Source organism: Camelus dromedarius, chromosome 19 (genome assembly GCF_036321535.1).
Source record: "Camelus dromedarius isolate mCamDro1 chromosome 19, mCamDro1.pat, whole genome shotgun sequence".
NCBI lineage: Eukaryota > Metazoa > Chordata > Mammalia > Artiodactyla > Camelidae > Camelus > Camelus dromedarius.
The window spans coordinates 30300725-30327827 of record NC_087454.1 but is presented as its reverse complement, the minus strand read 5'-3'; the positions used below and the strand labels follow the sequence as shown (position 1 = coordinate 30327827).

The 27103-nt window shown below is 43.6% G+C and overlaps 1 protein-coding gene across 7 annotated transcripts in view; it reads right to left on the bottom strand.

Annotated features, from left to right (window-relative positions):
- The window catches only part of RUNX2 (RUNX family transcription factor 2), a 300299-nt gene that overhangs the window by 132366 nt on the left and 140830 nt on the right, over positions 1–27103 (bottom strand). For 5 of the 7 annotated variants that reach the window (XM_064476542.1, XM_064476547.1, XM_064476548.1 and 2 more), the window contains exon 6: positions 18467–18640. The exons of the other annotated variants lie outside the window; for them this stretch is intronic. In XM_064476542.1, coding sequence (XP_064332612.1) covers positions 18467–18640 — 174 coding nt within the window. The remainder of the gene's footprint in view (positions 1–18466; positions 18641–27103) is intronic. 7 annotated transcript variants of the gene reach the window in all.

Here is a 27103-nt window from a genome sequence, read left to right as displayed (position 1 = left end):
AATAGGACATACTTTTCTTGAGTCAGAATAATGAAATACATCTGGATATTTATCTAATGTTTTACGTATCAACAGATATATATAAATTTCATCCAGTTCAATTTTAAGGAACAGGTACCTGAGTTTGCAATTTGAATAAAAGGACTGTCCTGGAAACGGTTAACATAACTTTTTCCTTCAGAAATCTAAAGGCTACTTGATCATTAAAGTAATGAACTTTCGTGCTTTAAAACGTTCAAGGCTGAGATTGTATAGATTAGCAACAGTTCAAATCTGAGTGAATGGTCCTTGTTATATGTCTGATACTGATATACCTCCTTGCTTTAACCATTAATGTAGCTCACTATTTAGATAAGGGGTAAATGATCTTCAGATGGGAAAAGAGGCATTCTTTACGGCATCAGAGAGCAACCTCACAAAGGTAAGGCTTTCCCTCAAGCAATATTTTCAAGGGACAAAAGGGACAACAGCCACATAACTAAATGCGCTGGGCACAAGGGACTCAAATTTGGATTTGAGCTCTGATATAACTTCACCAGATGACTTCCTGCATCTCCATTCCTCTTCTGTAACATGTCGTGACCAGCAGGATAGGGCTCTCTGCCTAAAAATGGGGGGGAAATATAGAGAAATCTAAAGAATGACTAAAACTATAGAAGTTTAGACACATCACAAAGGAATCAGGGAACTGAACTTGGATGGAAGACACAGCCTTTCAGCTGTTCTTGTGCTGGGAGGCAGCCAGGTCAGGGGGAGACGAGGGGGCTTTCTAAAGCAAAGATCCGAGTTGGAGTCTCAGCTCTGCTACTTGTGAGCTGGATGATCTCAGCAGTACTAGCTGGCTCTCTGAACTTCAGTTTCCTCGTCTGGGAAGTGAGGCAGCGTAACACGGTAACGTGAATGAAGCAAAGTGGTCACACGTGCTGGCTGGGCAGACAAGCCCAGGCTTGACTCACAGCTCCCCACTATGCTGAGCAAGTCACTTACACTTTGCGGGCCTCAGTGGCTCTCCTGGGAAGTGGGGATCATGATACTAGGGCTGTTGTGGGCATTACATGAACTAGGCCTTTATCTGGTGAATTACTGTGCACTCTTGGCACAAAATCAGTATACAATAAATAGAAGTGATTACTGCTGTCTGTAAAATGAGTATAATTATAACTACTACCATGTTTGTTCACAGAGCTAGGTGAGACAATATGGGTAAAAAGCACTTTGATAAGTGGAAAGCACTGTATGAGAAGGACAATTATTCTCCGTAGGAGCGCACCTCACACGGCCCAGGCCCTGCTGTGCGATGCGGGGCGTGTTTCTGATTTGCTGCTCATCTGTTAAGTGGGTGACTTAACACCACCTCAGAGAGTGTTGTATGGATTAAATAACATACAGTGAGCAGCAAATCATCATGATTACTCAAGAAAGGTAAAAATCTGACTGTAAACTACTCAGGGTGGCTGGCTTGTCTACAGTTATTCTTGAAGATTTCTAAGATCAGACTCAGCACAAATCATCAGTATAATGCCTGGCACACAGTAGGCGCTCAGGAAAAATCACTGAATGAACCTCCCAGGATGCCTGGAGTGAACAATGGAATTTTATAGTGAAGCAGTACACTTCCCTTTAGGCTACAAAAGAATTTGTATCAGTGAGGGTTGAGCGCTTACATAAACTTCCTGACTGCCAGAATATATACCAGAACATTCTATCAAAAGATAGTTTTCCTTTTAGTGGAGGTCCTTCCTGAAGATGTCCAAGATGAGCAAAAAGAACTTCTCTCTCTCCCTCCACAAGTGAGAAGGTCTCTGTTTTTTGTCTCTCAGGGCCAGCAGCCGGTACCCCTTTCAAGGTCACCATCCTAAGATCCTATGATAACAACCTATTTAAGGAGAGAGAGTTACTAAAAAAAATAAAACACAAGAACTGCCATATGGGGTTCACTAGATCTAGCCTAAGTAATTTTAAAAGGGAGCAGTAACAGTCTCCAAACACCCAGGCCTTCTCTAGTACCCTGCGGACAGGGCATCACCCATCCCAGCTCCACCATGTCTTGTCTGTGGGATCTTGGACAAATTACATGACCTATCTGACATCAAGGTTCCTAATGTGTGTATGGGGGATAAATAAGAAGACCTCCCTTGTAAGGCTGTTTTAAAGATTAAATGAGGTCATGTAGGAAGGAGCTTGGCAGATGGAAAGAAGCCAACAAATGTTCACCACTGTTAAAGCACCTGCTTTACTAAGCCTTCAATCTGCATTTAAGTTTCCAGCCTGTAACCTCTTATTCTAGCGGAGGACAATTTTTAGAAAGCTTCCTATAGTTCTGAAATCCACTATTTGGAGACCATATGTGTGTTGGTGGCGTCTATACCCTTCACAATCATTTAACATGAATCACATTCCTTTTTAGTCTTGGTGTCTCCCAGACTGAGAAATCCTAACCTGTTTAGTGTAGCTTCTAATACTGTGCACTTCAACTTTTTTCAAAGTTTTCCTGAAAAAGAAAAAAGACTATAAAATATCTTGACTTCCTAAATGCCCAATCACTAAGAAATGCGATCCTATCATAAATACATAATTATGGAGTATTTGCTTTGTTGTGGACAATTATTAACGCTTACAATAGAGAAAAGTCACCTTAACCTGATATTACAAACGATTTCTGAACTCAGCTTCCTGAAGAAACCTGAGACTTCTGAGCGTCACTCTGAATTTGGATGAGTCAGAGCAGGTGACATATTTTCAGGCACCACCAGTCAAGCCTGAGGTTACTAGTAGGGAAGAGGGAACCGAGGGCCAATCTCTGAGATAAACCTACTCGTTAACAACTAACAGACAAGAAACAGTCTTCATCTCAACTTCAGGACCCCCAGAGCTGGTATAATGCATTCCTTCACTCTGTCCGCGCAGAGTTAGAGTGAAACATTTTGTCTTTTTGAGTCTACAGAAACACGGAGGGAAGTATCGGGTCCTTCTCCTCCAATGTAAGTAAGAATATCCTTGATTTTTTGCGTCTCAGAGGACAGAGGTGCCAATAATAAGCCTTGATATTACACCCTGGGTGATCTGCAATTACCTATAAGCACCCACAAGTTTTCAGAAAGGAACTGAACTCTATGCCACAGAAATTTCCAAAAGACATGAAAACTGCTATTGAACTGCAAATATTTGTAGGGTGCTTTGAAAACTATGATTCATTATTTTTATAAGGCAACTTCAGAAACAGCATCAATACTGCTCTTATTACTATACTCTAGAAATTCAAAGCACTGATGTATATTTTTATGTAGATATAATTTAAAAGAAAACCTTAGGTGTTGGCTTTTTTTAAGGGCACATACTCTTTCATGCTTGAGAAATTGGAAATACTAAATAGCATGTGAGCATTTAATTAAGACTCCATCCCCATTTCTCCCCAAACTTCTCTTCTATCACCTAAAAAAAGGGGGAGTTTTAAAGGGAAGTCATAATCAAGTTTGACCTGTAACTTAAACTTGAGAAAGAAAATCAGGTCTTCCCTATACAACGGGCTGCTGGGCTCACAGCAGGCTGTAACTAGTCAAGATGCCCACGAGGGAGAGGAGAGAAAGAAGCAGAGGACCAAGGGCAGGGCAGAGCTCCCGGCGCGCTAGAGAGGACTCCAGGGAGAAGGCATCCCCAGGCTCCCCGGGAACGCGTGCCAAGAACCACCACCAGGCTTCCAAGGTCAGGCTGGCACGTGGACACCTCAGACATACAGCTGCACGCTTCCAGAAGGAATTGTGGTGAGAGGAGACCCAGTCTAGCTACTAAGAGTTTGGGTTAAATAAAAAGGAACCAGTCATCTTACATAAGGAATCCCCATCAGCACTTGTTTCAACTGAGGCAACATCCACCACAGACACTATCACCCAAACTGCGTGGCATCCCTCACTCCATACAGCTTGCATGTTAATAAGATGCCGGAGAGGCACAGACTGCTGGGTGCAGCGGGCGCTCTGCGGTTGGTGGGGCCCGCCTCTGATACGGGATGGGAGCCTTGGACAGATGTGCTTCCCCCCCTGCTAAACAGGGCTCAGGAGATGCTTGTTTAGAGCTTCCGACTTTGGAGGACACAAAAGCTTTCAGGGAAACAGTAAAATCAGACAATAGTGAGATATTTTGTTCAAAAAAAAATTAACAAGAAAGAGGGGAAATTGTTATTTGTATCTCCTTTGTTCCCAATTACTAAGTTTGTATTCACAACTTAAAAAACACACACACATACACACTTGTGCAATAAGCTTATAAGAAAATTAACTATTGAGTGGAAGATAGGATGTATTGTACAGCACGGGAAATACAGCCAATATTTGGTAATAGCTATAAATGGAAAGTAACCTCTAAAAACTATATAAAAAAACAAAAAAAATTTTTTAATTAAAAAATACAATAAAAAAACACTGGAAGTTCAGGGGCCACACACACTTTGCACTTTCTCTCCCAACTCACGAAGTTGAGGGCAAGGCGCTTAATTAGCTGTCCCTTTCTCACCCACAAAGTACCAACAGTCATTACTGCCACCTTAACACGGCTTTTGGGGGGGGGAAGAAGTTATACATGCTATTCTGGTGAGTCAGCAAATTACCCATTTTTACTGTGAAGAACAGCTTCTGTATGCCTGGGTGGCAGCGCCGTGTCTGAGGGACAGAGGAGAAACAAAAGATATTTCTTGCCCTGAAAAAGCTTACACAAGCAGCTAGAGAAAGTAAGACTAGAAGATAACCAACAATGAGTTTCACAACGTTCAAAGCACCCATCTGTGTTTTTGAAAGAGCTCTCTCAGGATAGATAAGAACCAAGGAGCACCATGTCAGTGCAGACATTACAGGATCTCCTTCTAGGGGGCTGTCCCTTCAGTGGAGGCTCCTTAAGAGACTGGCCACATCTGCTTTCCATTCTAGAAACCCCCAAACATAAAAGGACAGGAGGCAACATATCCAGGAGAGGCTCAAAGATTGATGCTGACTGAGGAAGAAGTGCTCACAGGTCTCAGGCCGCCCCTGCATCCGGCAACAACAGAGACAACCGCTTACTTACACCCACGGCCACGGGGAAAGCACGCTCTCTCCTCTGAGTTGGACCAGAGCTTCTGAAGTTCAATAACTGGTATGGGGAAAAGGAAGCAGCGCCGTGCATTTCTGAAAATGGTTCGTAAAGAGTCACGGGCTCGAAGAGGATCCAGACTTTCAAGTGACTGAAAAGCTAAAGTTCACGTCTGCACACTTGAATTCGGAACACTTAGGGTCATGATAAGAGAGGAAGGAGAAGGCAGATGGCAAAGAACTGACTCTGGGAGAACAGGCTGAAGTCTTTTCCCAATAAAGAAGTTTGAGTGGGGAGAGCAGAGTGGGCAGAGAGCTTTATAAAAGCCTAGGGAAAGGCACACATGGAAACTCAGGAGCTGCCATTAACAGGTTCCCTTCGGTAAATGCTTTGGTCAAACACATATGTGGGTGTGAAAGAAAGGGCCGGCTTCCTAAGAACCACTCATAACAGGACACACCCTGGATGTGGTGCTGAATTTCAGGCAGAGACAGGAGGAAACAAGCCAAAAGGGGCCAAGCCTGAACCAGCCCACAGACGGCCCTTCCTGCTTGCGGGGCGGGCAGGCTGCTGGGTCACGTCGCAGGACAACAGGCAGTGATTTCTGCCAAAGCTCAGTGTGTCCCCAGTGAGCACCTGCTGTACTGGGGGATCCCCAGGCACTCAGAGAGCCCTGCATGCCCCCCGTACCCCCATCTGCCTTGCCGCTCATCAGCGCTCCAAATATTTCTTGAGAAAACTGGCGTATTTAAAATGAACTGCGTAGAGTCTACAAGTTGAAGATTATCCCTCTCAATTGGGACCAGGGTCAAATAAAGTCAATAATCTTAATGGAAAGAGGCAGATTGACCATTTCCTGTCCTCAGCTCTTTCTGTCATATTACTGTCACTCACAGTGCAAATACACTCACATTCTAACGTCCATTAGTTCCCATTTCAAAACATTTACACTAAATGCTAAATGTTAAATTCTATGTCTTCCCTAATAACCCTTTTAACTAGACTGGATGTTTAGAACAAGCCTTCCCACTCATTTCTAATTCTCATGACGTTCTTAAAACAAACAGGCTCCTCCAAGTGCAGGGAGAGCCCTGGACTGGAGGCTCCAGCACTAACTGTGCAGTTCCTGCACCAATAATTCGCCTTCTCTGAGCATCAACTGCTTTCAGGTGTAAGGTGGGAAGGGATGGGTTCCTCTAAGATGCTTTCCTTCTATGAAATGCTGTGATTCTAACTACTCAGAAAACTGGGCTCCCTACCCCCAGTCTTTTCTGGAGACAGGAGTCACAACAGAAATGACTGAAGCTACATTGAGCTGATGGCAGGGTGGGAGGTGCTGGGAAAGGGAGCTGACAGGGAGGGGAGGGGCGGGGTGGGTGAGGCAAATGGCATGTCCCATCCCTGAGCGTCTGGGCTCACATCAGCAGGGAAGACACCAAGGGCAGGATTTTGACCCCCCTTCCATCCTCACCAGGGACTTTCTCAAACTGACCAAGGTGGCTACCAGAAGCATTTGGCAGAAGACCAAGCCAACCGATGCACAGAGCTTGAGACTGAAATTTGAGGAAAAATAGCAGCAAACAGTCTAGATAAAACCGGATGCTATGCAGGGTGCCCCAGGCATGACAAGTTATATTTCAATACAAACAATGGGAGAAGAGGGACTTAGTAAATCTGAGGAGACAATAGCAGGGGAGAGAATGAGAAATGATGCTATAGCCTAAGACATCACATCCCCTAACAAAAAGTTAAAAGAAAAACTGGGAGGAAGTTAAGCTGTTAAGACAAGCTCTGAGAAGTGCCTTCTCAGTATCACCAACTTGGGGCCAGATGGGACTCATAATTGTCTTACAGAAAAAGAAGGCATTTTCTTATTTAAAAGAAAAAGCCTAACAGAAGAAACAAGAGGCTGTACCATACGTCACACCTAACCTGGCCTCAGCCTTGGCATGTCCCAGACCTCAGTGGTAAAGTCAGCGGAGGGAAGGGAACTAGACACAGACAGACAGGACCAGCATTTGAAAGACAGCTGAGATGTGGTGCTGACCAGGAAAAGTGACCTTAGTTCAAATCACAGCATTGAAGTGGGTGCAGTAAAGTCAAGTTCAGGCTATTCACATCCAGGGGGTCAGAATACAGCAGCTGGGGTGTTACAGAAGGTCCCCAGGCATGGTGATTCCTGCTGTCAGATGGATAATAGTATCCATGGTTCTAAGAACTGCTCCCAGGCATTCATCCATCCATCCCTCCATTTATTCATTCAAAAAATATTTATGGAATGACTGCCCGGGTACTGTGCCAGGTACCGGGGACACTAATGGTGAATACAGAGTCTGCCCGCCCTCACAGAGCTTATAGTTTGGTAGGAGAAACTGACATTAATAACTAGTCACATAACTCTGACAGGTGCTAAAAGGGAGATGGACTTAGCATCGTAAGAATGTACAGTGTGGGACTCTAGCCGTGCCGGGGCCAAGGGAAGGCTTCTGTAATGACATGATGATTAAGCCAAGAACTGAAGGGCAAGCAGAAGTCCAGCAGGTAAGCAGGCGGGTGAAGAAGCTTTGGGCAGAGCGAGAAGCATGTATCAAGCTCCTGGGATGAAAGCAGTATGGTTTTTCTTGAGGATCTGAGACAGTCAGTGTGGTGGGATGACAGGCAAAAGGTTCAAACCAGAGTGAGACGAGACTGGAAAACAGGCAGGGAGGGTGCAGGCCATGCAGAACCTGCTGGGCCACACCGGAGGTGTTGGTCTTTACCCCAGGTGCAGTGGAAGGTCACTGGGGTGTTTTTCAGTACAGGGTGATGCAATCAGAAGTGCTTTTTTTTTTTTTTAAATCTCCCACTGACAGCATCATAATAGAAACAGGGCAGAAGTCCAGCTCAGGACTCAGCACACAGAGAAGGGTGTGTAGGGAAAACAGCAGCTGAAATGGACGCACAGGTGGAGTCCAGGAGCTGCACTCAGAACCAGGAAGCAGCCTGAGGCACTCAGCTGCCTTCACACAGCGTCAGACCTGGGGCATGAGGCTCCCGAGATGCCCCTGCTGGATCAGATTGGCTCCGGGCACGCAAGGTGAGCCCGCGGTCAAGGGCCTTGGGCCTGCAGCTGTGATCTGGGCAGGCGCCACCTCATACCCTCTGGTTCAGGGGTAAAAGCCTGGACATCTGCACGTCTAGCGAGCCCCCTCAGTGATGTTGATATACGCCAAAGTTTGAGAACAATGGGTGTAATTTTTACTGATGACAGTTAGAAAGGAAAATTACCCAACACAACTTTGATTTAATCTTCCCTATCAAGAAGAACGATCTTCAAATACGAGCAGAACAAACATGCTTAAGAGGAAATTAAGGCCCAAGAGAGGTAAGGAGATAAGAAAGAGAGACCCACTGCTTTAAATGAACTCAAGTTTCTGCTCCGAGATGAATTATGCCCCACAATACAGCAAGAATGTGTAGAGACTGGAAGACAAAGGGCTTCTATTTGACAGAGCAGGGTCTGCAAGTTCTTCCTTACATTAAGGAAAATTTATCTCCTTGTAACTCCACTCACTCCTAATCTTAGCTTCGCTGCCTGGGATTCTTCTTCCATGTGACAGTTATTAAATTATTTGAGGACAATGCCTTCAAAGTTTGCTACACGGTAGACAGTGCTTTTACATTCTCCTACCCCATTTATCTTATCCAGAGAATGGCATTGCTATTTGTAAAATCTAAACTCCAACTAGTTTTTTGGAGCCATTGCTTGCAGTCCACTAAGAACACAGGGGTCACTTTCAATAGCCTGTGTACAATCGACGTTTCACACACTTGATCCCCACAGTGGCTCTCAGAAAGCAGAATGGGTTCACTAAAAACTTGTTTCCTAGGATCGTGAGAGCAAGAGATTAGAAGAAAGTTCCTCTATTGTGTATCTTGACCTCAACAAGATATATGCCTTCCCTCTAATGGGAAGTAAAGATAGTTAAGAGGCCCACCAGAAAGTGGTCGTTGATACAGGTCATGGTTATGTCCAGCATCTTCAGCAGAGTCTTGAAGAATGAGAAGCAACCTTTCTATGCTTCAAGAGGAGACAAAGTTGTGAGGAACAGCCAAAACACTGGATGAAGAACCATAACTATAAAAGATCCCTACAAGATGGAAAGAGGAGATAAAAGAGACATGATGAAACTGACAAAGGACAAAAGGACAGGGTTGCACTTGGTCAACTCCAAGACAGGACGGGGGAAGCCTGCCCTAAGAGCAGAATTCTTCGTGGACTGCAAGCCACAGTGTGATGGGATGGCAAAAAGTTAACACAACCTTGGGCTGTATGAACAGAGTACTAGCGGACTCCTACTGCCCTGGTCAGACAGAGGTAGAGGATTGTGTTTTCTCGGGGTGGTGTCATGCTGGAGCACTGGAGAAGACAGGGCCAGGTGTGGGGCCTCCATCTGTCACAAGGGGACTGGTTAAAGAATGGCCAAGAACTCCCATCTACGCTCAACCTTTCCGTAAGACACCTACTTCCCTATTTCCCCAGCTCCTTCATCCTAACCCTTCCATGTTGCTGCTGCTCATTCTCCAAGGTCCCGAGATGAGCCACCTCCTCTTCAGAAGTTCTTCCACCTCTACCCTAAGCTCCAAACCTCCAGAACACTCCCCTACATTGGTAAGCAGCTCAATATCTTCCTTGTTTCCCTGACTTGTACCGAGTCCTACCGAGTCCTGTAGAAGCTGTCTTTCCCACTGACAATCCATCACGCCAGGGCCAGCTCCCATTCACAAACTGCAACCACTGCAGGAGAGAACCATGCACCTGTGCTGACTGGCTCTTCCCAGTATTTCTGTTCTCACCTGAGTCCTCAGTGATGCTCAACCAAAGTTATTTTCCTCTCCCACCACTCACCTTGGTGACTGCCCCAAAGGTGTACTATTCTTCTTAGCCCTTTTCCCTACACCCTTACCCCTCCCCACCCAAAACCACCTTCAGATCTCACCTTCCTGGGCCAATTTCTAATTTCAGTCCTGAGAGTTCTAGAACCTAAGTTTTATTATTAGCTGGATGGAGTTCACAATACTGACTCTTCTGAGGAATCTGTCCTTTAAAGACTGTTCCAACCAATTGGTTTTAAACAGTCAAAAAAGCAAGTCCTTATCAAAATAAACAAAGCCCCAGAAAGAATCTGATGGACTTAACTGGGAATAGTGCCAAACAACTTTATTCCTGGAATACTTCTGCATATATTAAAATGAAAAAAAAAGGAATGAAAATACTTTTTAAACTGATAACATCTGTAATATATTGTTGTTGCTATTAATACCCCATAGTACAATATACACCAACTCTCTGTTTGAAGCCCTGGGTGCCCATCTACAATTAAACATCAAAATACACCACCAGAGCATCCGTTTCATCAAACTGCAGGCCTGACTCGCCCCTCTCCTGGGTTTGCCCCAGAGGTTAAATATTTCATTCAGAGTAGACATTTACTCTGATCCATCTGCTAAGAGTCTGTTACAAAAGGTAAAAAGGGGTGAGAAAGGTTCCCAGGCAACTAGCGAAGGAGGAAGACATGCATACATGTGTGTACACATATATACACATGATATGCATGTATGTAAAGCTCAAACTAAATGTGAAACTAACAAGAGAAAGATGATGCTTTGGAAAAGAATGAGAGAAAGAAACCTGGAAGACTTCCTCTGGGCAGAGTCCTTAAGTCAGGCTAGAAATGGACAGTCTTGGAGAAGGGCGAAGTGAGGCATTATGTAGGAGATGGAGATCTTTATCACAATTAGACATTAACTCTGCGTCTTCTATTCCAGATAGGAGGAAATTACAAAGATGAGATTTAGGAACTCAAGAAATTGATTTTTCTTGGAACATGACCCCTCCTGCATTTCTCTAAAAGCATAATAAAGCCAGAGCATCTTCAGTTAATAAGAGAATTCCAACTGACAGAAGCCCAGTGACCTTGAAGGGGCTCATCCGTGGATGCTGCCAGCAATTGCGGCAACAACATGGCCTGCTGATGGCCAGGCCTTCATGGGGTCGTACTGAGCTTTACCCTTCAAAGCCAGCATGGTCTGGACCTGAACTCTGCTCTTCCTTATAAGGTGGCTGCCAGAGTCAAGGAGATGTGAAATTGTGTTCATACCCAGCACTTGTGCTGTTTCTTTCAGAAGGACTATAACCAGCAACCTCCTCCAAAGAGATTTCCTACTCACAGGTATGCAGGGAGCAGCACATCTTCTTGGCTATCCTCCCCAAAGGATCTCAAGGGAAGAAGACAAGATGTTGCAGTGACTTCAGAAATGAAAACCACCACCAAAGTAGAAGTACTTCCAACCACCTGCCTTTGAGGGTGCCTTTGACTTCAGTTCCTTAGGACATAGGATGCCTATGGGTGCGTAGGACCAAGCAGGAGAACTCGTTTGACTACGCCTCTACCCCTACAATTCTTCACACACTGATGGCCCCCAGTTAGGCTTCCTGCTCAGTGACAGTCATTGTGCCCCTTGTGGGTTCATCCTCTCTCACACTCAAGCCACTTCACTTCCTAACTCTACTCCCACTAAAGAATCGCATGGCCACTCAGTGTTTGAATAGGACAGTCATTTGAGACACCTATCAGCTGTGCTCCCCTATTTCTGAAAGGCTTTTGCTAGTAAATGTTTCAGGGCAAGCACGGAGGATTGAGGGCTCAGACATCCATACACAGACACAGCGGAAGCTCAACTGGCCGAGATCCTCCTGATGCTTAAGGGGGCATGTGTGCCTCCGGGACACAGGGTCAGACTGGAGCTGGGCGGGGACGACTTCCCTTCAGTCACGGTGACTGCAGAGAAGCTTGTCCTCGTGCTACATGACGCCTGCCAAGTTGTTTTTCAAGACAGCCCTAGAAAGGTGACCTTGAACAGAGGCTCACAGAACTGTCATGTGTTCATCAAAAACAATTATGTTGCATTTTAAAACATGATTCAAGGGGGAGAGTACAGCTCAGGGGTGGAGCAAGTGCTTAGCATGCACAAGGTCCTGGGTTCGACCCCCAGTACCTCCATTAAAAATTAAGTAAGCAAATAAATAAAATCTCTCCCCCCATAAATAAATTAATTAAAACTGCCACTTTAAAAAATTAAAAATAAATAAATAAACCATAATTCTGATGCTCCTAATGCATCCCTTTGATGAATGTATCATCACTGAGGGTCCTAAATAATATCCAGCGGAGAAAGAAAAAGAAATAGGTCCCCTAGGTCCCTGAGATTGTCAGCAACAGGCCAGACTCAACAGCCACGAGGCTGGCTGCCCGCTAAGGGTCTGGAACTCACAGTCAACTGCACTAGCTCAACAGGACTTCTGCAAGCCATCTCTTGAAGGGTCCACTTCCTCCATCCGTAAAATACGTACTTTTCAGAACTGTTTTAAGGCTTTAATAAGAACTTTATGTAAAACTAGTTTGTAAATGGTGAAGGGCTACACAGATGAAAGTCATTGGGCGCTGACATGGGAGGAAGCTGGGCCAGGTTAGAAGTACACTTCAGCCTCCCGAGGGTGCAGGGTGGTTAGGAGCGTAGGACCCTCCAGCCATGTAGATCTAGCCTTAATTCCTGTATTTATGACTCACTAGTTGTCAGCAGGACCTTGAGCAAGTTATTCAGCCCCTCTGTCCCCTGGTTTTCACAATAATGCCACCCACCTCATAGAGCTGTCGTGGGAAATGCGTACGTCAGCCTCATCAGAACATCACACAGTCAGTAAGTGGCAGCTCACAGTAATCCAGCCAAATAGGTACTGGAAAAATAACAGGGCGAGGATAACACCAGGCCACACTTCCTGAAGAAGCCAACAACCAAATTCCTTCATCACCAAACCAGAAGTCACCAAGCAACAGGCACAGCAGAAGACGCCAAGACCAAAAGAACATGGCCCTAGATTTTGAAAGTTCAAAGTCTGATGGAGAAGACAGAGGTGTACACAAAATAATTGTCACTACGTGCCACGGTGGTGTGGGAGCCTTAGACTCAGCTTGGGTGGGTGGGAAGAGGCCTTACGGAGGTGCCAGCGCTTGATCTGAGTTCTGAAGGAAGAGGAGAAGCGTGACCATCCTGAATTCCCTCCTGGGCGACAGCAGCAGCTTCCTGAATGATAGGCCTGCTCCTGTCACTGCCCCCTTACCATCCACGCTTCCCACAGCAGCCAGAGTGAGTTCTTACGAACATGGAGATTAGAAGGGGCAAGGGCTGGGGAGGGATAAATTAGGAGTTTGGGATTAACAGATATACATTACTACGTACAAGATCAATAAACAAGGACCCACTGTAGAGCACAGGGAACTATATTCAATTTCTTGTAATAATCTATAATGGAAAAGAATCTGAAAAGAATATATGTATATATGTATATGTGTAACTGAATTGCTTTGCTGGACACCTGAAACTAACATGGTAAATTAACTATACCTCAATAAAAAACAAAATTTTAAAAAAAACATAAAAATTAGGTGATGTCATTCTCCTGCTTCACATCCTTTGATAGCACCCACTACCACCAGAACAAAACCCCGCTGCTCACCAGGGCCTGGGAGACTCTCTGTAATAGAGCCCCCGCCTGCTCCCCTAGTTCACCCCACTCTCCCCGCCCTGCCCCTGCCATCCCCTGAACACACCACACTCAATGCTCCCTGACAGCCTTTGCCTGACTTTCCTGCTGTTCCTCACAGGCTCTCAAACCTCTTCAAAGAGCCCTGTCCCAGCTTCCCACAAGATTAGTTTCTTCCCTCCCTGTCCTGCTCTCTCTCTCATTACCCTAATTCATCTTCCCAAAGCTTTTATGATCTGAAATTCTCTTGTGTGTATGTTTACTGACCCAGTCCCCGACTACAGGTCACTAAAAAGTCAGCCTCTTGTGAGCAGAAACTGTAACTATCTGGTTTACTTCCACGAATGCCCGGCAGACAGTAAGCACTTGGTAAATATTTTTTGAGGGAATGAATAACAGAATAGCAGAACGGCCACCCCAAAGGTTAGATGAATTTCCCAATCAATCTACCAAGGGCCTGAGTCAGCTTCTTTTTTTTAGATGCCGCTCACCCATCCACAGAGCATCAGGTTCAAAACAGTGAGTATTGAGAGCGATATCTCCTCCCATAGTATCTCTGCTCCGCTGCTACCTCCACATTCTGAATCAGAAGAAGTGGACATTTGTGACAGACTAGGTGCTTCCCGACGCCCAGAGACAGGCAACAGATGTCTGAAAGACAAAAAGGAGCTACAGGAAGCTGTGGGGAGGTCTTTGGCCCTTGAGGCAGAAAGACCATAGGCCATTAAAGACTTGGACGGGGGACACGTCAGAGCAGCACCGCGAAGAAGCCGGCCCCCCGCACGGCCAGGCCCTTCGGCCCTAGGAACTGTGAGAGACACTCATATGAAACACTAAATGCTGATGACTTTCTCAGTTTATGATTCCTAATTTCATCTCGCTCTTCTGGGAGTTTGACTTGCTTTCTGTGCTGGCAAGCGGGCAGACCCAGCAGTGACCGTGTACCTGTGATCATGACCTACAGTTTTGAGGTGAGCACTTGAGATAAGAGAGCCAAGCCAATGAGATGTCACCGGGCCCTTTCTGTTACAAATACTTTTATCCAAAGGATTACGTGAACTAAAATGCAGGTGTGGCATATTGCAAAGAAGTTGCAAAACCTGTGATAGGCAAGGCTCACAAGGAGAATTTAAATGTCATCATGCGAAAATGTTAGCTCCTAAACTGAAATGGAACCAAAAGGTTTAGCCGTGTCAGTGTAATACTGAAGTGTGATTTCCGCTGTTACCGCTCACCGCAAGGGAGCAACGTCTCCCTGGGAGAGGAAATCTGAAAGAACGGTTAACACTAACATGGTATGAAGATCTAGCCCTGCCTGCAACAACCTCTTCTCATCTAAACTCTCATTCATTCAACATCTTTTACTTTTCTTTTTTTTTTAATTGAAGTCTAGTTGATTCACAATGTTGTGTCAGTTTCAGGTGTACAGCAAAGTGATTCAGGTATTCATATACATGTATATGTATTCTTTTTCAGATTCTTTTCCATGATAGGTTATTACAAGATATTGAATATAGTTCCCTGTGCTAGACAGTAGGTCCTTCATTGTTTACTTATTTTATATGTAGTAGTGTGTATATGTTAATCCCAAACTCCTAATTTATCCCTCCCCTCCCTGCCTCAACCCCTTACCCCTTTGGTAACCATAGTTTGTGTTCTATGTCTGTGAGTCTATATATTGAGAATTTAATGAGATGCTAGCTACCACTGTGCTAGGCACAAAAGAAAATAAATCCCCTGAATAACTCTGTCAAAGAATTTATAATCTAGCAGTGTGGGGTGGGGACAAAAGCAGATACACAGAAGGTATTAAATAAGGCAATCTCTACTAAAGCTTAGAGGATGGAGAGGCAGTTCCAAGGTTCCAAGACTCTTTCCTGAGGAAGATAACAATGACCTTGAAGGATGGAAGGATGGGTGGGTCTTATCGACAGAAAGAGGCCAGAGTAGATAGACCAGCCTAAGTGACAGGGAACAGAGAGAAGACGTATGCATTATGGTCTGGGGCACAGGCTGCGGTCATGCAAGGGCTGGGGAACATAACTCTCTTCAGTTAGACTCTAACTCAAGGACAGAGCTTTTCTGCTCTCCCCTGCTTTCCCTCAGACCCAGTTCTCTACGTGGGGTCCACTCTAAATCATATGTATTAAATAAAGAAGAAAGTAAATCCAGGGAGAAAAAAAAAGAAATCCATCCAATTCGCTTTGAAGTTGCTGCTACTCTGGGTGTTCTTGGGTTCTCAGGTGCAGAACTCTGCACATCCTTGGTTCTGGGTAGACACTTGTGTTATCTCACTGACAACATAGGGGCATTTAAAGAAAGTGCACGTGGCCAAGAGTGGGGAGGCGCAGGACTAATGTGTGTGCGAATCTGCAAAGTTGGAAAAAGCTGTTGGGCCCAATACCTTGCGGATGTTGGAGGGGAAAAGAAAAGAGAGAGAGAGAGAAGACTGATCTATAAATCAATTCTACTGCTGTCATAATGGCTAAATGGAGAGCTAATATTCTTGTTACATAATTCCAGAAAGTTATCAGAATCCAGAAATAAACTCATTTTATATTTTCTCTTTTAGGAGTATATCCAGTAAATATTTAAATATTGTTTTTAAACGATCGTGATGGAACTGCAGCATGGGACTGTGTAAGGCAAACCACACTGCACAAGGAATCCAGAGACCGCGTTCTGCTCTGTCACTCACTTGCTGCGGAACTGCAGGCAGGGAGCCTGACCTTCCGAGCCTCCGGTGGGAGCAGATCTTGGGGCGGGGCTGCTGCTCAAATGTGGGTCCTCCTCACAACTTTCACCAGCCTTTCGGGTAATGACACCTATGGGCCCTTCAGATGCTAAAGTGCCCTCTGGCTCTATTTTACAGTGTCATCTTTAGGTCTGAGGACAAAGCCTTGAGAAAAGCATCTTCTTACGTGAATCTAGGAACACACAGGTTCCGAAGGCCATTTTAAAGGTTTTAGTCATTGGCAAAAAATAATTCATGCCTAAGGATTCAACTATAGAAATCAAACATTTGAAGAACCCAGGGGCTGCCAAAACATAGAACATATATTTCTCTTGTATTTATCTTACTAGTTACCATAAGACCCTTACAAATCTTATATTCACACACACACACACACACACACACACATATAAATATATACACAAATGCTTCTATACACACAGAGTCTAAAGATTACTACGAAGACAAAAGCACAGCTATTATGAGCCTTGATCAATGATCTAAAGCCCACACTTAGACTACTATGTATAAAATATATAAGCTACAGGATATATTGCATAGCACAGGGAACACAACAAATACTTTATGATAACTATAAATGGAGTATAATCTATAAAATTTTTTGAATCACTGTGTTGTATACCTGAAACTAATATGACACTGTCAATCAACTGTATCTCAATTAAAAAAAAAATAAATAAAGTTCACTACTTTAAATGCCATTGAACCTACAGCTACAAGCTTCAAATTCACAAGTTAGTGTGACTTTCACCCTTGCGTTTTTAGGAAGGACACATGTCTAGTGAGCACATTAACCTGATTCCTACATTTCAACATTTGGAGGTTTATTTAAATCTAACATATGGCTGTTCTTCACAGAGTTCCAAGGTTTTCCCCTTATGCACATATCTGGTTCTCTTCAGTGTTTAGATGTTTAATTTTTATAATTCTATATTATTTAAAAAAATATATACTCAGGCATACCCATATATTCAGACTAATACACATGTACCCACAGAAACCTAAGTTAATATCCAAGAAGACATACACCTGAGTGGGCAGGAGAGAAGAAAAGGTAGGTCATTTCATTTATAGACAGTTATGTTTATAAACCATTAAGGACACTCAAAACCTAACCACCATAGGAAAAAAAAAAAAACCCAACCTTGAGAAAAGGTCCACGTTGAGAGTTTACTGTACATTTTGTTTTGAGTTATTTTCCCTCTGGTCTAGCCCCTCTGCCAACAATAGCAACTGGATGACATGTGAGTTCCTTTCGGCTCTCAATACTTGCGATCTGCAAATTGAAGAGCTATGATGATTAGCACACTCTCTTGTCACCATGACATAAAAGCAATCAGACTAGTCCTATAGTAAGATCTATTTATGCCCAAGTGGGGCAGAGGAAAAAAAAAAAAGAGTTGGGAGTCTTAACGCACCAAATGTGAATGATTAGTCTGTAATGCAAGGCTGATATTCTTTTTTAAGAAGAAGGGTGAAGCCAGCAGCACGCTAGAATGCAAAAAGAGAAATGTCGCGGGAGGAACAGGAGCTAAATGTGAATCAGAAGGGAATTCTGTCTGCCCGATGAGCCACTCGCTGGCCCGGCCTTATAACCACCAATCAAGGTTTCCTGTTAGCCCTGGGCAATTTTTAAACAAACTTAATGAAATAGTTATACATGTAATAAATTTAAGCCCAAATCTGAGACGGTAACACTAATTTTTTTAATAGTGAGGGTGTGATGTTATCCCCTGCACCACCTGGACACGATATAGAAACTTACAACAAACATTCTCCCAGAGAGCGTGGTATTACCATTTCACCAGTGTGCGGACCGCCATCGCTACAGAGGACAGCATCAGCAGAAACTTCCCCCAAATTTTATCCCCAAATTATTGAATATTGGAATTTGTTGTTCATTTAAAAAAAAAAAAAGAAGAAGGTCAACATCTTCAAGTGTCGATTCTTTCATCATAAGCCATTTCCCAGCTCCAGGAGTTTTGCAGTGAACACATCTCATCTCTTAGCCCCTCACCCCCAGGCTGCCAGAGTCTGTGCAAGTGAAACCTATGAGTCTGTCTTACCTGTAATCTGACTCTGTCCTTGTGGATTAAAAGGACTTGGTGCAGAGTTCAGGGAGGGCCGTGGGTTCTGAGGCGGGACACCTACTCTCATACTGGGATGAGGAATGCGCCCTAAATCACTGAGGCGGTCAGAGAACAAACTAGGTTTAGAGTCATCAAGCTTCTGTCTGTGCCCTGGAAACAGCAAATCATAAAATAAAAGCATATTAATTAGCTGAACAATTGACCATGCTAAATAGATACGTGAACATACATACGGGGGGTGGGGTAGTTAAGCCAAGGAATTTTCAATATTGATATTTACAGTGAAGTGTCTGTATAATGCCTTCCCTTTCAAATGGCTTTATAAGCATCACCTGGTGACAAGCATCCCTGGTTCTGTTCTATGAATGGAGAGCTGAGGGGCCCAGTGGGTGACTCAGAGCCAAGCATCAGTGGTGGGGCCAGGACGCTGGAGCCCACAGGGACTCTCTGGACACCCCCTCTGGCCTCTCAGTGAGGATGGAAAGGGTGAAGGAACATGTCCCAGGGTGTGTTTGCTCATTTCATGGAGGAGGAAGCCTCCACTGGACGTTCAGAGTCCGTTCATGGGACACACATGGCGCCAGACTTGGGGCAGAAACAAACACATTTGTCAAAGGGGCATTTCACGATGACCACATGTGACTGTTTCTTTCTTATGTTACAACGGTACCTTACTGAGACTCTTTTCAAAAAATTAAAACTCAAATTGAGAACTCCTTTAAGAGGAAAACAACAGAAATACAGGCAAGGAAATTCAAATCCTCAAGAGGAACATGGTTATTTTGTGATACCCTAAAGCCTGAAAGCACCTAATAGACTATGTTAAATCAGAGAGGATGCTTTTTTATTTTAAATATAGTACTGGGATTCTGTCAGAGAAACTGAAAAATACCCTTTGGGTTACCATGTGAATGTAAGAACCTATTATCCAAACAAAACAAAACAAAACAAAAAGAAACCACTCGGTCTCTCTTCTAGTTTCTTCAAGTGTAAAATCCAAGGAGATTCTAGATATTGAAAAAATATGCAAATTGAAATATAACTGAGGGACTAAAACTTTTAAAATATCTTCAAATCACTCTTAGCAAAGGGTCTGGTGGTATTGCCTTGGTGCAGGGGTAACAGAAAGACACCTGAATCTTGGTGTGACGTGAGTTGGGTGTATTCCAGCAGAGTGGTGCTGTGGGGGACAGGCAGTGACGCCTGCCTACTGCCCAGTCAGAAATGTACTGCAGATTCCTCATTCTGTGGTCTGTACTGGTGAAGCCTTAGTATGTTGCCCCAACATTTTAGTAAAATGTTAAGCAACTGAAGCTGATTCAAAGAAGAGCCATTTAAGATGATGGCAGAATAGGAATCTGCCCTCTGAAGAAAAATTAAGGGCATCCACAGTATTATCCGTAACAGGAGAAAATCCTGCAGGAGGATTACTAAGAGCCTTCTAGAATGGACATGTATGTCCTACAAGCAACAAGAACACCTCATCTCCCACTTAGGTACGCGACAGGAGGAATGTATCAGGACAGGGTTAAGCTGAACATTAGAATTTCCCAACTATAAGCTGTCTTCCTAAGACAAATTCCTTATTTTATTTGCCCCTAAATGTATTTTCCTGTCTCCTTTTTCATTGCCTACCCAGCCCAAAGAAAACAGACAGGAAGCCAAGGCTTGGTAACATGAGTGTAGCTGTCTCCACAGCCAAACAAGTTCCAACTGGGCCCACTAACTCAAATGCACCCACCACCTTATTTCCTGCCAGTGTCATTGCGGGGCATGTGCTGTAACGGGGGTCTAAGACGTGGAGAAAAATGATCAGAGGAAAACTGGGGAAACTTCCTGTTTGTTCATGGTTGTTTTCCACACCATTTACGACTTTTTATTGAGATTCCAAATAGATTTGAGAAATCTAAAGAACCTGAAGAGATGACCCAAAACAGCTCCTAGGCCCCAGCAAGTCAGGTGCTCATAGATGAACTGACCAAGGCCTGCAGAGATAAAACAACCAGCTCGTGGGCTCAGCTCTTGACTAGCCAGGCCTGGACCAGGATGCTGCTGGACCAGGATGCTGTCCGAGTCTTCCTGGACTGGGCTTTCCACTCATCCTGTGGCACAGATGCTGGCATGCCCGCTTCTCTCCTCTTCCTCACCCAGCTACTGTGGGGGACTCGCCTGAGTGAGGCCCCTGAGGACCAAGCCCTGGGAGGTGTCAGGCTGGTTTTCAAGGCAGAAAGAAGCAGCAGCAAGGATTCAATTGCCAAGTTAACAGCTCATCCCAGTACCCTGAACAAACTTCAATCAATCCATCTTGCTGTGTCTTACGAGTTTCATGAGTACTTGACACAGTACTTGTCACACTGAGATCTACCAATTCTGTTCCTACACATACCGAAAAAAAATAAAGCACTGGTGTGGTGTTGATACAGCTGTAAATATTAACAAGAAAGCTTATGGAATGGTCCCTGGAAATTATTTTTTAATAGGCCATATTTTTGGAATGGCAGACTCCCTGAGGGCTAAGGGGAGAGCTGCATGATTTTGTGTGGTTCCTTTATATCCTGGGACTTCCTGTGGGCCATGGGTCATGAGAAAACTTAATAAGCTTAGCCTCTGCTTTCTACAGCCCTTTCATTAGGTTTTCATGGAGATCGTCTAAGATGTGAACTCAGAATATGGATGTGTGTCTTCTCTAAGTCCGGTGCCACAGGGCAGTAATCGGAGGTCATAGGCAAGAATAAAGGCCTTGGAGGAGCACTGATGTGGGTGAGAAATTTAACAGCAGGTGAAATTCTAAAAGCCTCAATGACCTTTTGGAAATGATCTTCAAAGACCGGCTACCAAGCATCTACAGACATCCTCCAGTAACTCAGGGAACATCTCTCTGCAGCTGCATACACACAAAAAACATACGTGTTTTCCCTTGTAGAACGGCTGCTCCTTCACCACCACCACTGCAACCACAACAAAATCCTTAAGGCAGAATGAAGAGCAAAAGCCCAACGGGGTCTTCATCTTTCAACCGTGACGAATACCTGCCACCACTAAACCACATCAGAGTAACACGCGGATGATGGGCTGAAAGAAGATGTACTTCAATCCTCAGCACCCGAGCGCTCCCTTCAGAAACGGAGAACTCAGAAGACAAAGGGCACGCTGACTTAAATCAAGGACATGGGGCTCTGCCCTGGGACAGGGAGAAGGAGATCTCATCTAAAGGGCCAAAGAGCAGATCTTCCAAGCAGGAGAAAGCAATAAAGAATGGAGAATTGCTGTGTGTTACCTAAGACTAGTAAATGCTCGGTGCTGGGTCTTCCTTTCCAGCTGCACTGCCTGCCTTGAGCTATGGCTCTTCCACCATCACAGGATAAAAATATTCTCTAGGGAGAAATGCAAATCAAAACTACAATGAAGTATCACCTCACACCGGTCAGAATGGCCATCACTTAAAAAGTCCACAAATGATAAATGCTGGAGAGGGTGTGGAGAAAAGGGAACCCTCCAACACTGTTGGTGGGAATGCAAATTGGTGTAGCCGTTATGGAGAACAGTATGGAGATTCCTTAGAAAGCTAAAAATAGACTTACCCTATGATCCAGCAATCCCACTCCCAGGCATATATCCGGAGGGAACTCTAACTCGCAAAGACACACGCACCCCAATGTTCACAGGAGCACTATCAACAACAGCCAAGACATAGAAACAACCTAAAAATCCATCGACAGATGACTGGATAAAGAAGATGTGGTATATATATACAATGGAACACTACTCGGCCATAAAAAAGAATGAAATAGTGCCATTTGCAGCAACATGAATGGACCTAGAGATTATCATACTAAGTGAAGTAAGTCAGACAGAGAAAGGCAAATATCATATTTAACATATGTGGAATCTAAAAGAATGATACAAATGAACTTATTTACAAAACAGAAAGAGACTCAGACACAGAAAACAAATTTATGTTTACCAAAGGAGATAGGGGGTAGGAGAGGGATAAATTAGGAGTTTGGGATTTACAGATACAAACTACTATATATAAAATAGATAAACATTAAGGTCCTACTATATAACACAAAGGAACTATAGCTAATATTTTTGTAATAACCTATAATGAAAAAGAATATATATGTATATAACTGAATCACTATGCTGTACACCTGAAACTAACACAACATTGTAAATCAACTCTACTTCAATTAAAAAAAAAAATTCTCTAGGGAGCTTTGAAAAACATGGATGTCCATCAGCTCAATTAAATCAGAATCTCTGGAAGAAGTTCCTGGGGAAAGTCATTTTTAAAAGCTCACCACGTAACCCAATGTGCAGCTGAGGTAGAGAAACACAGCCCAAGCTGAGCTCCCAGCCCCACACACTGGATGCCACCTACTGACACCAATTTGTCCCCACTGCTAGGGTGAGCCTTGACCTCTGTCTTGAGTGTCAGGTTCTGTGTCCCACTGCCTATCTGACTCTCCCTTGGGATGACACAAAGGTATCTTAAGTGCAGCAATATTTAAGACAAGAGTTCTTGATTCATCTCTCCAAAAAACCCTGTTCCTCCTTAAGAGTCCCCCATCTCAGTAAGTGGCAGCAGCCAATCAGTCCCTTCAGCCCCAAACCTTGACACTTTCCTTGATTTCCCCTCATCACTCACTCCCCCACCGTTAATCCATTACCAAATCTTGTCATTTCCATCTTGAAAGTCTATCTCAAATCTTTTCAGTCCTTTCATTTCCACCAACAAAACCCGAGTCCAGGGCCCCATCGTCCCTCTCTGGGCATCTGCCACTGTCTCCTTTTAGTGTCCCACACCAGGACCTTTCCAAACTCCAGAAATGCTTTCCCCCAATTCTCTGTATAGCCCACTCTTTCTCATCCCTTAGATCTCGGAGTGAACACCCCCTCCCACGAGAGGTGCCTGCCTACTGCACCCAGAGTAGGGTGCCTCCCTATAAGCACATCCTGTTTATTTCCCCAAGGGCCATTACCACCATGCGTCATTCTCTAACGCATCCCGGTGTCTCCCCTGCAAGACTGTGTGTCCCATGAAAATGAGCGCTTTGGCTTGTTGACAGGTGGATCCTCACAACCTAGTTCAGTGCCTGCCATACAGTAGGTGCTCAATAAATAAATAATGAATGAATGAATGGTCTCCTCTTTCAGACAGATGTCTTGCTTGAGAGAAAATATCCTGGCCAAGGTTCTCCTCTTACAACACTGCCTTTCCCCAAAAAACTCTTCCCTTCTTATTTGGCAGTCTCTTGAATCCAGTGGGCAAAGCCCTTTTTTAGAGACCAGCCTTCATTGGTGCTTCCTAAGAAATTTCTCTGAAACACATTCATTTAAGTGAAAGTTTGCTTGCCTGCCTTCTGAAAAAGCCCCATTTGCTCTCACCATAAATCTTAAGCACAGCTGTAAGTCATCCAGAATCACAGAGCTGAAAAGGACAACAAAAATCATTTCAACTCTGAATTTTTGAGCAGTATACTCTTTAGTGGATGAGGACGGCGAGAGGGGAAGTGGTTTGCCAAAGTCACAGGTTAGTTAGTGGCAGGATGAGAACCCAGGTCTTCTTTTTTTTGTCTCTCTCTTATTTAAATAACAATTTAAACTTTATTCATGGGAATTTTAGACAATTTAGAAAATAAAAGCAATTATAAAGAAGAAAATAAGAACTACTTTTAAGCCCAATTATCCAGAGGTAAGCATTATTAATATTATGCATTAATAATATCAATGTAATTTTAACCATAGTAAGTACTTACTCTGTACCAATCTCTGTTCTCTATTACATTTCTATAATTTAGAACAGATAATATATAATCATTTTTATTCCAGTTTTATTGAGATATAATTGATAGACAGCCCTGTATAAGTTTAAAGTGAATGGCATAATGATTTGATTTACATACATCATGAAGTGATTATCACAGTAAGTTTAATAAACTTATTGGCTTATAGAACCCAGGTCTTCTGACTGCTGGTCCAGGGCACTTTACCATCCCATGGCCAAACAGCTTATTTTATTTTATTTTTTACATTTTTTTATTGAGTTATAGTCATTTTACAATGTTGTGTCAATTTCCAGTGTAGAGCACAATTTTTCAGTTATACGTGAACATACATATATTCATTGCTGCATTCTTTTTCACCGTGAGCTACCATAAGATCCTGTATATATTTCCCTGTGCTATATAGTATAATCCTGTTCATCTATTCTACATATGCCTGTCAGTATCTACAGATTTCAAACTCCCAGTTTGTCCCTTCCCACCCCTCTCCCCCTTGGCAACCACAAGTTTGTATTCTATGTCTGTGAATCTGTTTCTCAAACAGCTTATTTTAGATTAAAACAGCAGATCATCAGTCATTCAGGAGAAATCACGGTCAAAAATGAATTTAAAACGGAAAAAAAAAGTAGTTTTCAGAACAAATTTCTTTCAAAAAGTTTAGTGTGTTTGGCTGAATATGACTTTTGTTGCAACAAACTCAAGGCCACAAGAAGAAAGCATGATGGAAAGGTCACAGCATTCACACATCCTTAAAGCAAAGACGCATGAAGAACTGTTAAGTCACCAACCAAATGGTCCAGCTAATGGTCCCATTCTTCCCTACCCAGCTCTTTCAGTGCAAGGGCAACTCACCCACAGTTGGTGATGTTGCCATTAGGACTTCTGCTTAAAAAAAAAAATCACGCTTCTGAAACTGGTATGTGAACAACAAAAATAAACCTGTCTGTCTGATGTGACCCATTCTGCCCGTTTTTATAAGCCGATCGATCAAGCACTACTAAACAACTCTGGGGAGGCAGGCGGGCGCCCAGCCAGAACCCTGCGCTCTGTGCAATGTATTCCCAGTGTGGTGCACTGCCCCAGTTACAGCGCCCTCTTGAAGGTGTCCAAGAGCACTTATAAAAGAGCAGGCCTTTCACAACAGGTGCCCCGTGTCACGGCCCGTCCACCCTCACATGGCACAGTGGGGTCATTTTGCTGGTTACTAGAGCGTGATGTCTGACAGCTCCTCTTTTTACAGCAGGATTTTAAATCGGTTTTAAACACTCACTTCTTTTATTAAGTATCTATCTAATTGCATCCTCGGGATCAAGAAGATACCGTTTTTAAATAGAATAAAGTTAAAAGACAGATCTGCTGTGGAGCACCGATCAGGAATCAGTACCATGGCCACATTCAGGTCACTCAGTCCAGCTAGCGAGTACCAAGCACCTGCCACGCAAGTGTCACTAGGCATTGAAAGGAGGAGGGGAAAGTATATAAGATAACGTCCTGGCCCCCAAGCAGCACACAGTCTGGTCGGGAAGGCAGTGTGAGGGCAGTCACTGAAATGCTACAGTTTGGGGATCAACTGAACAAATATAAATATGGACTGTTTCAAAATACCAAGGAAGAAGTGTTTTTGTGCTTCTGTAAGGACCCGTCCTTACTTCTTAGAAAGGATAACGAGGGGTTAAATGTCATGATGTCCGTTGTTTGCTCTAAAATATTTAGGCAAAATAACAGATGAAATAAATACAGCAAAATGTTATTAATTATAAAATAAGGATGATGGGTATATGGGGATCTTATGAATATATATATATATCTTTTAATCTCTTTTAATGTATGTTTGAAATTTTTCACAATAAAAAACAATTTTCAAAGATAATAAAATGCCATTGGAAGAACAGGGGAGCGAGTGGTGAGAGAAAAGAGGAAACTCACCGATGAGATCACTATGTCCTTGACGGCTGAGGAGGATTCTGATGAGCAGAGAAGGAAGGAGAAAAGCTCATTGGAGGACAGATGACAGAAATATGATCATGAATGTCCTATGAGACAAGATGGTGCTGAGCATGGATGTGGTGATGCAAACGGAGGACACCATTCTTCAAATCACTTGATGCCTCTCATTTTACCACGACTCGTTAATTCTTTCAAACGACGCAACATATATGGAAAGCTGTCCTTTTAAAAGATAGATTCTTTTTACCCCTTAACCAATAAAACAATACGTTGGCAGCCCATGAGCCTCCTGGGTTCAGGCTTCCCTGGAGGAGGAGGGGTCTGGGGAGACATGAGCTAATTCTGCTGTCGGCAAGTAAGCGACAGAATGAGATCCGGTCCAGTACTCCAAGCCACAGGTATAACCATTTAAGAATGTTGTGACAATGACTTGGAGTAAAAAGGAAGAGGAGAGAGGACTTGCACCAGAATTAATTACCATTTTTCAAAGCGAACTGGTTATACAGCAAAAGAGATACAACTCCACGGCAGTGCTGGGAGGGAAAAAATGATTCCCTCAATTCTAATCTCTCTACCCTGAAAGTGGTACATGAAGGAGTGTTTGGAGGGAAGGCGTGGGGGACAGGATGACTAATTTTAAAGTCATCATTCAATTCCAAAGGAAATTACTTGGAATTTTACTGTTAAGGATGAGCCTTACTATATCAGAGAGAGTTCAGTTTAGACGGTTTCCAGCAAAAGCAAGATAACAGGAGGATGACACGGACTCCAGTGAGTTCTCAGGGAAGCCAAGCAAACTTTGGATCCAAATACCTTATAATTATTGAGGCTCCAGATTAAAAAACTTTGATTTTCTGCATTCCTACATATGTGAGAA